This window comes from Cervus canadensis, chromosome 22 (genome assembly GCF_019320065.1).
Source record: "Cervus canadensis isolate Bull #8, Minnesota chromosome 22, ASM1932006v1, whole genome shotgun sequence".
NCBI classification, from domain to species: domain Eukaryota; kingdom Metazoa; phylum Chordata; class Mammalia; order Artiodactyla; family Cervidae; genus Cervus; species Cervus canadensis.
Window position 1 is genome coordinate 5,027,702 of NC_057407.1, and position 12,286 is coordinate 5,039,987.

The following is a 12,286-nucleotide window of genomic DNA, read 5'->3' on the forward strand; positions in this document are numbered from 1 at the left end:
CCAGCGGGCGGGCAGAGGGGAGCAGCCCGTGGGCCCCGCCCTCCAGGCCCCCCTCAAGTCCGGCCTCTGGCCGCCCTGTGTGCGTGCACGTGCACGCGCACGGCCCCGGGCAGCAGGCGCAGAGACGGGACCCGCACCGGGGTGGCCCTCTGTGCGGTCCCCGCTCTGACCGCTGTCCCCCTGCCCCCAGCCACCTGCGACCCCGTGGTGGAGGAGCACTTCCGCCGGAGCCTGGGCAAGAACTACAAGGAGCCGGAGCCGGCCCCCAACTCCGTGTCCATCACGGGCTCCGTGGACGACCACTTCGCCAAGGCCCTGGGCGACACGTGGCTCCAGATCAAGGCGGCCAAGGACGGCGCGTCCAGCAGCCCCGAGTCGGCCTCGCGCCGGGGCCAGCCAGCCAGCCCCTCGGCCCACATGGTCAGCCACAGCCACTCCCCGTCCGTGGTCTCCTGAAGGGAGCGCCGCCCTCCGACACCACGTCCATCTGCATGGTTTGCCTGAGCTTTGAACAGTCAGTGCTTAAAAAAAATGGAAAAATTGGAAAAAAAAAAAAAATGGTGGGAAGAGGGAGGGATGGTTTATTCGCAAAAACCACGTGGTGGGGCTTTCTGTTGTGTTTCGTACTTGCTTGGTCTTCGTCCTCGGGGCCCTCAGACATGCTGGCGGCGCCGCGCGGGACACCTCTGTCCGCGGGCGCCCGCACGCCCGCCTCGGTTACCAAAGACGCCTGGACCAGGTCAGCGCCCCGCGAGGCCCGGTCGCCACGGCTCGCGCTTTCTCAGTCACAGGCCAGGCCACTGGCGACCCAGACGCTCTGTGCTTTTTCGTTCGCTTCTCGAGACCCGGGCGTGTGCGGCTCCGCTTCCAGCCTGCGTGTGTGCGTGTGTGTGCGTGCTTGTGTGCGTGCGTCTACTTGAAGAGAACAGGACTGTCGTGTCTGATTTGCACTATGGGAGGAGGACTAGAGTGGCCTGCCTGACAGCTTTGTGCGAGGCGCTGGTGCTCCGAGGGCAAACTGCTGAGAAACAGAGGGTTTCAGGATGACATGAGTGACCATTTGTGTTTTTTTTTGTTTTGTTTTTAACTTAGACAAAACCGCTTTGGAAAGGGGGAAGTCTCATGCAGGTTATAGGTCTTTCTCTGTCTAGATTTCAGGTGCTTGCAACTGGACTGCAGACTCTTACCAATCACGGGCATTTTACCTTTTCTGAACACTGCAGTTTGTTAGGCTAGAGCTGAAGTTGGAGGAGCGTGTAGTGCTTTAAACAGTGATGCATGTTTTAATGGATAAAAATAGCTGGTTTCTATTAACTGTATAGACAGTAAACAAAAAATCCTTAATACTTAACTAGCTTCTTCTCAGAATGCGTTTTATTTTTGTCAGTTACAGTCCTAGATATACTTACTGCTGGTACAGTTGTACTCTAAGATTTGTATTTGATATCCATGTTACTCCCTGGCAGGCCCTGGACGCGGGCGGGCGAGTGGCTGGTCAGCCGCCGAGTAGGATGCTGGAGCGGTGGCCGCAGGCTGATAGCATCGGCTGTTTTCTGCCTCCCTGCCTGCTCCCTCGCTCCCAGGGGAGTTGGGACTGGTGTCTCCCAGCTTCCCTCTCGATGCAGAAACTGCTCTGCTCCCTTGGCGGGACAGCAGATTCCCGACAATCTGACGCGGTGTTTTTGTGTGCTTCCTCTCGTACGCTGGGGCCAAGGCAGTATACATTCCTCTGACTTTATACAGTTATTACTGCATTTATTATCGTTTGCTATAGTCATAGCTACTAACTAGGAATTAGGTGAAGAAGCAAGCATGACAGACCCAGCTGTGGATGTTCGACAGCTGCTTTTGTTTCCGGGCACCTTTTCTTGGGCCCCGCCCCTCCCTGCGCAGCCTCCCGGCCCCGCCCACCAGGGCTCTGGCGTGGCCCCTGGCCTGGTCCTGGCCTGGCCTGGTCGCCAGTAGGAGAAAGATACAGGTTTGCTGGTGACTTTTAGAGTTGGCACTGGGTGACCAGGCGGCGTTGGGCTCCTGGGGCTGCAGGTCTTTGAAGAGGCAGGAGGAAGGCGTCTCCCCCACCCCCCGCACGCATTTCCCTCCCACTTCACTGGGCTTCCAGGCTTTTGCATCCAGGCCCCTATATTTTCTGTAGGAAAAAAAAAATCATTGAGAACACTTTTTTTATATAGGTAACTTTAAGACCATCATTACGCTGTGCGTAAAGAATGTACAGAGAAATTTGTAGGTATTTTTTGAAGAACAATTAATTTGTTAATGATATGTAGCTATTTAATTTTTCCCTTTTCCTATTGTAATCATTCATTTTTTTTTTTTTTGGTTTGGAAAAAAAAGTTGATCTTTTTTTTTTTTTCGTCGTAGATTTGTCTGTAAAAGTGCAGGAACACAGTTATTCTATGAGAACACTGCATCTGCCTTAATAGCCACTAGTTTGTTATTGCTACAGGCTACTGAGCGTCGCCCAGGAAAACGACCCACTGCCGGCGGCTCTGTGCAGAACGGGCTCCGCGGGCGCCCGCCAGCGAGGCCATCACTGGGGAGGGGGGGCGGGAGTGCCGAGGGCCAGGTCCCTGCGCGCTGACCGACCTGGGCGGAGGGGCCCCCGGGCAGAAAACCAAGCGGCATGGGGAAGAGGGACACGCCCTGGCCTCAGGGGCACAGAGGGGTTCTCCACAGAGCCAGGCCATCCGCAGTGCGTTCAGACCATTCTCTCCGTGTTTGTAAATCTGTAATATACCATTCTCTGTGGCCTGTTTTTCCTGGAAGAAGAAGAAAAAAAAAAGGTTTGGCAGGCCATCTTTTTTTTGTACTTAAAAGTAGCCTTAAGAACAATAATAAAGTGCTCTTAAACCACGAAGTGTTGGTGTGATCCTTGGGTCCAGGCTGGGTGGAGGCAGTGCCTGGTGTCCAGTGGCCTCTGGTTTAAGCCCCACATAGCCTGGAAAATTAATTTTAAAACCTACAGCAATCCAACCCAAGACTCATTATTGACTTTGCTTCCTTGCCGAAGAAAGACGACCGCGCGCACACACACGTGGGGTAAGTGCCCCCCTCCTGATTTCCATGCCCTGCTCTGCGGGCCACAGACCTGCACCCCCTGGATGAAGAGTGAAATCAGCCCGAGTGACCCTGGCAGAGCGCCTCCCCCTGGCCGCGCTCGGGCAGCTGAGTGTCAGTGCCTGAGCCCCGTCTCCTTCCCCCAGTGCAGCGGGGCAGGCCCATCTTCCCTCCGCAGAGCAGGAGGCAGAGGTGGGGAGCCGCCCGGGCAGCAGACTGCGGTCCCGGGGAGGTCCGCTTCCCTGGGCCGGCGTGGCCCCTTTGGTCCTGTTTCCCCTCCGGCCGGCCAGGCTGGGGCCGCAGCCCCTACAAAGGCCACTGGAAGGAGCCGGCTTCTTGCTCCCCACGGGTCTGGGCCACCTCCTCCCGCCGTCACTCCCCCCACGGGGGTCCTGGCCAGGAGGAGCACCGCCCCCCCCAACACGTGTGACCACAGAAGAAAGAAGCGCTCGTGGAGGGGACCAAGTCCCAGGTCGCCGGCAGTGCCGAAGCCAAGGTTATTATTGAGCTCAGAACCGGTGGTATGAGGAGCTGTCAGAAATGGGAGGAAGCCAGCAGCTCCCGGTGCGGAGGGAGGCTGGGCCTCCACTGCCTCCAGCTGTGGGGATGCGGGGCCGAGTCGCAGTCCTGGGGCAGCGGCCTTGGAGCGCGAGGCGCATGTCAGACGGTCTCGTCGTCACTCATGTCCCAGATCTGCGTGGAGAAGGGGAGACGCTCAGTGTCCGCCCGCCCGTGGGGCCATCTGAGCCACGTGGGTGCGGCGGCCAGCGGAGGAGAAGCCCGGTTGCGCCCCCGGCCCCCGTCTCCATAGAAGTGCCGCCACGCTTCTCCCGGAAGGAGCCACAGGCCCCAGGCCCCGCCGGGGAGCACCCGGGCCGTTTCTGCGGCGCTGATACTGCCGGCCTTCCCAAGGCGGCCCTCGCCGCTGGCCCCGCTCCCTTGGCCCCCTCAGCGTGAACCCCAGAGAAAGAAGGCCGAGGCCAGCATGGGGGCCCCGGGGGCTTCCCACACCAGTGGTGGGGGGGCGGGGCGGGCTGGTCCCTGACCTTAGGCCCACAGACTTTCCAAATTCCTAGAATTGGTTGCAAAAGGCGGCCTCCGTGCTCAGAGAGCTGAGAGCTCTCTGAGGAGGAGCATGGTGTTTACAGGAGGCTGGCCCGGGAGGCAGGGAGGCGCGGCCAAGGTAAACACCAGCGTCCACAGCGGCCTGGCCGTCAGCGTGGGGACCGCGGGGGACACACTGGGAGAGGGGCATTTTCCCCGAGGACCAGCCACCTGGGGGCAGTGCTGGGGGGGGGGGGTGTGCCTCACACGCACCCCGTCCCTGGTGCACACCCCCTGCTGCCCGAGCACGTGGGGGTGAGACCACGATGGCCCGCTGTCTGAGGGTGCCAGGCCTGCGCGCACAGGCTGGGCTCCCCGGCTCGGGGCAGTCCTGGGCCCGCCTGGGTGGGACTGGGGGGGTCCCGGGGGCGTGGGTGCATTCCCACAGAGGCTGCCCCCACGCTCAGAGGGCGCGCTGCACACTTACTCTCCGCTCTCATCCCGTGGACACACACGCCTGTGGATTCCTCCCCGTGCCACGTGAGGCCAGAGGCTCCCTCCTCCACGACTCCCTACAGCCCGTGAGATACAGGCGGAAACTGGCTCAGAGAGGGGCGTCAGCTAGCCCTGGGTCACACAGCAAGAAAGGTGCGGAGCTGGGAGCACAGGGGAGCAGGCTTAGGAGAATAAAGAGGGTGCGGGGACGCCTGCGTGGGTGGCGGGGCCAGAGAGCCTGGCGGGTCAGGGCGCCCCACCCCTGCCCAGGCTCCGGGGATGGGGAGGGGGGTACTGGGAGGGGGACACGGCCCACTCTGTCGCCCTACTGTCTGGTCTAGTGGGGAAGGGCGTCTGCAACTAGAAGGGGAGACAGCTGGCCTGAGCAGGGGTGCTGGGGAGAGGTCCAGGCCCTGCCCAGAAGGTTCAGGGGTACAAGTAAGGCATCCAAGGGACTTCCTATGCTGGGACTGTGCTGCAGGGGAAGTGGCATTAGGCGTCCTTCTCTAGGCCCAAGATGGGGTTTCTACAAGAGGGCAGCCCATCGTCTGCCATTGGCTGCTCTCTGGAGGGAGTCTGAATTGTGAACCCCAAGAAATGTCAAGATCAACAAACAGTATCGTAAGACTTAACATATAGACTCAAAAAAAGCCAAACTCACAGAACCAGAGGCTAAACAACGAATGGCAGGGCCCGGAGGAAAGGGGAGATAGTCAGGGCACGAGCAGCACAAATCCTGAGGACAAATGTAGTCTTAGGACCACTCTACCTTAGTCTGCGGACCACTACCTGTAGTTTACATGGGCTACAGTCTATGGATTGGCAGATTTGGGTCAGAGTGGTTCTGACTAGTCTCCAAGACCACTCTGCCTACAGCCTGCAGACCACTCTCTAGAGTATACTACAGGCCCACACTGCCTGTAGGCTGAGCACCACTGCCTACTGTCTGTAGGGCCAGTCTGCCCGTAGACTGCAGACCAGTCTGCCCAGGGACTGTCTCTGCCTACAGTCTCCAAGCCCAGCGCACTTACAGTTTCCACGGACGGTAGTCGGAGTAGACCTGTAGATCTGTCCTGATTGTAGTCTGCAGACCACCCTGCCTATAGTCAGAAGGGGCCCATGAATGTGCTCTTAATGAATAAAGGTGGTAAGAAATTGACAAAGATTTAAAAAATTTTAACACTCAGTGCTGGCAAGCGTGTGAATAAACACTTCCAAGAGGAGTATACACTGGTGCCAGAGATTTGGCAATATGTAACACAAAGCTTTAAAAATCCTTGTAGCCTAAGGAAGAGATAAATGATCTTTTTGTCAGATGATAATGCAAGTTTACTGAGAAAACCCAAGAAAATGCTTCGATGAATACAGACAGTGATGAGTTTTCAGTAACATAGGAAGATACCAAATTAACGACTCAATTACAGCCTTCCTGTACACAAACAGCATCCAGGTAGGAAACAATGAGACAGAGGAACCCAGTATAAGAGCAGTGAGAGAGGGAAAGTACTAGGAAGTAAACCTAACATAAAATTGACAACGTGTCTATGGAAAAACCCCTGTGTGAAAAGTATCCTGGGAGAAGTGGGGACACACCCTGTGTCTTTGCCCGGGGCAATTCAACATCAGTGAACATGTCCACTTTCCTGAGTAAGCATGAATTTAACACAATCCCCATTTTTTAAAAAAATCAACTATCTTTCCCGGAGCTAGACAAGCTGGTTTTAAAGTTTATGTGGAAAAAAAAAAAAAAAAACAAGGGAAGCTTTGAGTATGAAAAGAACAGTGAGGAGGTTCCCCTACATTGTGTTTAAACATCATCAAATCTGTAATTTAGAGGCAGTGGTAGCAGAACCACAGGCAGATGGGGCCAGGGGAACCAAACGGTCGAGCAACAGAACAGGACAGAATGTCCAAAGACATATGGAAATCTACTGTTTTAACAATAAAGGTCTGGGAAGTGTGATCTCAAATCATTAGAAAAATATGAGCTTTTAAATGATATAAGGACAACTGGAGAGTCATTTCCAAAAAGATAAGATTGAGTCTATGCCTCACTGTACATCCAATTCAACTCCAAACGGAGCAGAGATTAAAATTTTTTTTTTACATTTCTTGAAGGTAAAAAAACAAACTATTCAAACACTAGATGCAAACGTGGGTGAATTTCTTTATAACCTGGGAGTGGGCAGCCTATAATCAAAGTCTATAAACAACAAAAATAGATACACTGGATTATGTAAACACACAGGAGGAATTCTGCATGGAAAAAGCTCTGTAAGTGGAGCTGAAAAGACAAATGACACACACTGGGTGAAAACACAACCTTGTACCATACCCTAACATATAAAAAGCTCTTTTAAAATCAAGGAGATAAAAACCAATAAACTGATTAAAAAAAAAAAAACCAGACCAAAGACATGGGCAGTTTACAGAAAAAGACTTGTAAATAGCTTTGACACGTAAGAAAAGGTGTTCAGCCTTACTTAGAGTAAAACAAATGCTAAAGATTTGTACGACACAGTTTTCAGAATGCCTGTCTCTGAAAGACACCACCATGAAACTGCAAAGGCATACCACAGGCCACAGGCAAACAGCCACGCTGTACATGACGAGGAACTGTATCAAAATATACAAACTCTCCCAGCTCAATGATAAAGGGACAAATAATCTGATTTCTTTTTTAACATGGGGTAAAGATTTGAACAGATATTTAACAGCAGAGGAAATACAGCACTAATAAGAACCTGAAAAGACGCTCCGCATCCTCAGTCTTCAGGGAAATGCACATGCAGAGATGCTCGACATCACTATCAGAGACACGCAGATCAAAGTACAGTGAAGTGTCCCCTCCCTGGCCAGAACAGCCGCTGTCAGAAACTACGACCCGCACTGGAGGGTGGAGGGAAAAGGGCCCCCTGGTACCGCTGGTGGCGACGGGAACCGCTGCCGCCGCTCTGGGGAACAGTGTGGGCTTCCTCAGGAAACCACACTGCACTGCCGCATAACCCAGCGGTCCCACTCCTGGGCATGCACACCCTGAGAGGACCGCACTTCCAGAAGATACATGCACCCCTCCGTTCACTGCAGCACTATTTACAATCGCCAGGACATGGGAGCGGCCGAAATGTCTATCGACAGATGAATGGATAAAGAAGATGTGGTACTTAAAGACGATGGAATATTACTGAGTCATGAAAGGGGAATGAAATTGGATCATTCGTAGTGACAAGAATGAACCCAGAGTCTGTCATACAGAGGGAAATGAGTCAGAAAGAGAAAAATATATATTAATGCATACATATGGAATCTTTGCAGGTGGCGCGCTGGTGAATAACCCACCTGGCCAATCCAGGAGATGCAGGAGACATGGGTTTGATTCCTGGGTCAGGAAGATCCCCTAGAGGAGGAAGCGGCTACCCTCTAGTATTTCTTGCCTGGGAAATTCCATGGACAGAGGAGGCTGGCAGGCTACAGTCCATGGGGTTGCAAAGCGTCGGACATTACTGAGTGTGCACACACACGTGGAATCACACACACAGAGCAATGGTATGAATCTTATCTGCAGGGCAGGAAAGGAGACACAGATGTAGGGAACAGACTTGTGGGCACCGTGGGGGGTGCTGGGCAGGCAGAGCAGCCAGATGCCCACGCGCGAGCGTGTGTGAAATAGAGCGCTGTGGGATGCCGCCGCGCCACGGGGGGGCTCAGCTCCGTGCTTGTGACGACTGGGGCGGGGTGGGGGCTTGAGAGGAAGGCGGGGTATACACAGAAAGCTGGTTCACTTCGTTGTGCAGCAGACATTGACGCAATATTGTCAAGCAATTATAATTTAAAAAAAAACTAAATACAGAAACTTATGATCGAACAATCCAGCTCCTGGGCATCCATCTGGAGAAAACTGTAATTCGAAAAGATACGCACACCCGTGTCCACAGCAGCATTACTTACAACAGCCAAGACATGGAAGCAACCTAAATGTCCACTGATGGAGGAACGTGTAAAGAAGATACAGCACATGTATGCCATGGACTGTTAGTCATAAAAAATGAAATAATGCCACTTACAGCAACATGAATGGACCTAGAGACTGTCATACTGAGTGAAGTCAGAGAAGGGCGAATATCATAACACCTATTAAAATATGTGCGAGCTAAAGCAAACCGTACCGATGAACTTACTTACAAAATAGAAGAAAGAGTCATGAGTGAGTGACCGACTTTCACAAGTTAAGTAGAAAGCAAACCTACGGTTACCAGAGGGGAGCAGGCGTGGGAAGGATGAATTCGGAGAGCAGGACTGACGCATACACACTGCCTCGTGTGGAAGGTAACTAACGAGGCCTCCTCCACAGCACAGGGGGCTCTGCTCCATGCTCGGCGGTGGTCTGTATGGGCAAGAGTCTAAAATCATTTACATCACTGGGCACCTGAAGCTAATATGACCACGTAAATCAACTACATTCCAGCAAACATCTTTTAAAAAATGAAGCAATTTTTTGTGAGGGACAGCACCCCTCGCCTTCTGGAACAGCCAAGGTTAAAACCTGTGGCTGGCAACATGAAGGTCGGTGGGAACGGGGCGGGGGGCGGGGGGGGGGGCAGTGGCCAGAGCTCACTCAGGGCTGTTGGTGGGAGGGGAAGGGGCACGGCCACTCCGGGGGACGCCTGGAGACTTGGGAAGGCCACACACACACCTCACCTGTTCCCCCAAAGGAACACAAACATGGGCTTGCAAAAGGATTGTGCCAGAAGGTTCACAGCGGGCTTGGTTCGTAACAGGCACAGCCTAGACCCAACCCATCGAGAGGCATCAAGAGGCAAACAGGGACACCATACAGCGGATGCTGCCCGCCATCGAAGGAACCTGCCTCCAAGGCTCGGAGCTGCGTGCACACATCTCAGGATCGCTCTGCTGAGCCAAGGGAGCCTCCGGACACAAGACTGCACACTCCATAAATCCATTCACAGGAGATTCTGGAAAGGGCAAGACTAATCTGTGGTGACAGAAAGGAGATCGTTTGCCACACTCACCAAACGATACACTTGAAACAGGTGTGTTTTACTACACACAGACCATTTCTCATCACTCATACTGGCAAAACCCCCAAAGCTTGACACTGAGAGTGGTGCGGGAAAACCCTGCTGTCCCGGACCACTGCTAGGACCGAAGCCTCCAGACCCGCAGATGAAAATGCAGCAGTGTTAACGGGTGATAAACTGGGAATTACAGTAGATGGCTACCTCTCAGGCGTGGGTGGAATGAACATGAGGCTGCTTTGAACATATCTTTTTCACTTTAGAATCAAGTAAATGTTTCGCATATTTAAAAAACCAGAAAGAAAAATAACCGAAAAGACAGGCAGAAAACCAAGAGACACAGTTTCGATCCCTAGGTGGGGCAGATCCCCTGGAGAAGGACATGGCAGGCCACTCCAGTATTCTTGCCTGGGAAATCCCGTGGACAGAGGGGCCTGGCGGGCTGTGTACATAGTCCATGAAGTCACAAAGAGCCACACATGACAGCGCACACACACAAAAGATGGGCTAAGGGTTGAACAGACGTTTCTCCAAAACGGACAAATGGCCGAGAAGCACACGAAAAGACACGTGATCATCAAGGTAACACCCTGCACCCATTAGGATGGCTTTAACCAAAAAGCCAGGCAGTAACCAGAGAAGGTCTGGGGCAACTGGAACCCTCATGAATGTTGCCACTGGGAACATAAGACAGTGAGACTTCTTTGGAAAGCAGTTTGGCAGCTCATCAAACAGTTTAAAACACAGAGTTCCCAAATCACCCACAAACTCCACTCCTGGGTGTATACCCAAGAGAAATGAAGGTCCACATCCACACAAACAGTAGTACATGAATGTCCACAGCACTATTCACAACAGTAAAAAAAAGAAAGGAAGGAAACTGCCCGAATGCCCACTGAGTGATGAGCGGAAAACGTGGTCCCTCCCTGCAGTGGAGTATTATTTGGCCAAACAGCTGCCTACACTCCACTTCTTGAGCGCCTGAGGACATTGGGGTGAACGTCCCCTTTCACACAGAGGCCCCTCAAGTGCAGACGGACTTCTGTAACCTGCCACGGAGGCCGAGCCAGGAAGGGGGCGAGTGGAGGCTCTTCCTGCTTTATCTCACCATGTCCTTACTGCCGAGTGAAATCCCTTCTACAGAAAGGGACAGAGGCGTGTGCCTGGACTCCCGTCCTGTTAGGTGGGCACGCAGGGAGAAGCCCCACGGCTGACAGCACACACAGGCAGCGTGGCCAGCCCAGGGCCGGGGAAAGGCCAGGCGGGCTCCCCGCTCCATCCCCCGACCCTGCTCAGAAGGCTCCCCCGGGAGAGGGCCGGCTGCCGCCTGTGCTCTGGCTGGCTGGGGGTCCTGGCTGGTCCCTGCCTCAGGGACAGCCCGCCCAGAGGAGGTGCCGCTGCCCACAGGCGAGTGGAGGGGCGTGGGCGGGAGGGGGGCACCCATTACCGGGAAGGGGAGCCGTCCAACCATCAGGGCGCGAGCACTGGACCCCGCGCACCAGGGGGCTCTGGGTCTCCCGATCCACTCTCCTGGGGAGACGGACGCGTTTCAAGGGGCCGTTCGTCATGCGGTTTCAAATTTGTGTCCCATTTCTGGACCACACTGCCTGAAGCCTGCCGCGGACTAAGGTTTTTCTTTGGTAAACACTGTAATTATCCCGTAAATGGCACAATTATATTTGTGCGTGTGTTAAAAGTGTTCATTTGTTCAATGTAAACATTTAAAATACGCCACAATTTTTGAAACCTAGTTTTAGCGTTTCTATTTTTTTTTTAAGATTAAAAATAAAAACCTGCGGCTCTCTCTGAGCAGGCCTGCTCCCCACACCCCCTGGCCGGCACCCTTGGAGGCAGGAGTCTTCCCACTGGGAAGATGGGGGGCGGTTTGGAGGTTTTGCGCTTCCCCAGCAGGGGTTGAGCCAGGGTTCTGTCCACTTGGGGGAAGAAGGAAGGTCCCATCATGGTTCCACGTGGCTCCCACTAACAGCCATTCATTCATTCATCCCCTAGAGAACGCTGACTCAGGCACTTACGAGGTGGTGCTGCCTGAGACGGGAGGAGGGCAGGGGGTCCCTCGTTTTCTTCCTGTCCAGGTGGTCAGGACTTCTCTCAGGAGACCTGTGGAAACTGGGGGGCTGGGGGGTCAGGGAGCCCAGGGGATCACTGGGACCAGGGTTCCCTGTTCAGCAGCCTCAGCACCCCTCATTCTCAACTCTCTGCGTCTTGGTTTGTGCCTCTGCCTGACTCCCCGGAGGACTGGGAGCTCCTGAGGGCGGGCCCGGTCTGTGGGACCCCTGTGCTCCCAGCCCTGCTTCTGAATGAGCAAGATTCAGAACCATCTGCTCGGGGGACAGAACCACTCTTCCACAGCGGAGAACGGAGACGGGAATTTCGGGTGTGAACAGAACACCCAAGATTCAAGCGGTAAAGAAAGGGTCCGTCAAGCCTCCTACATGGTTGGTAGGCATGTAAAGTTGGTGTGGCCACTAAGGAGAACAGTATGGAGGTTCCTGAAAAGAAAACAAAACAAACCCACAGACAGAGCTACCCTATGACCCTGCAATCCCACTCCTGGGCATCTACCTGGAGAAAAACACGGTCCAAAAGGATACATGCACCCCATGTTCACAGCGGCG

The 12,286-nt window shown here is 53.9% G+C and overlaps 1 protein-coding gene and 1 long non-coding RNA gene across 6 annotated transcripts in view; one reads left to right on the forward strand and one right to left on the reverse strand.

Moving 5' to 3' along the window:
* Window positions 1-2,875, forward strand: part of VGLL4 (vestigial like family member 4) — a 152,841-nt gene extending 149,966 nt beyond the window's left edge. For all 5 annotated transcript variants that reach the window (XM_043442244.1, XM_043442245.1, XM_043442243.1 and 2 more), the window contains one exon: window positions 191-2,875. In XM_043442244.1, the coding sequence (XP_043298179.1) occupies window positions 191-456 (266 nt within the window). In that variant the 3' untranslated portion in view covers window positions 457-2,875. The remainder of the gene's footprint in view (window positions 1-190) is intronic.
* On the reverse strand, window positions 2,281-12,250 carry LOC122424460. The gene is made up of 2 exons (XR_006264437.1): window positions 11,098-12,250; window positions 2,281-3,768 (listed from the first exon to the last, which is right to left on the reverse strand). It is a non-coding gene; the product is annotated as an uncharacterized LOC122424460 (long non-coding RNA).
* Between the last annotated feature and the right edge of the window lie 36 nt (window positions 12,251-12,286).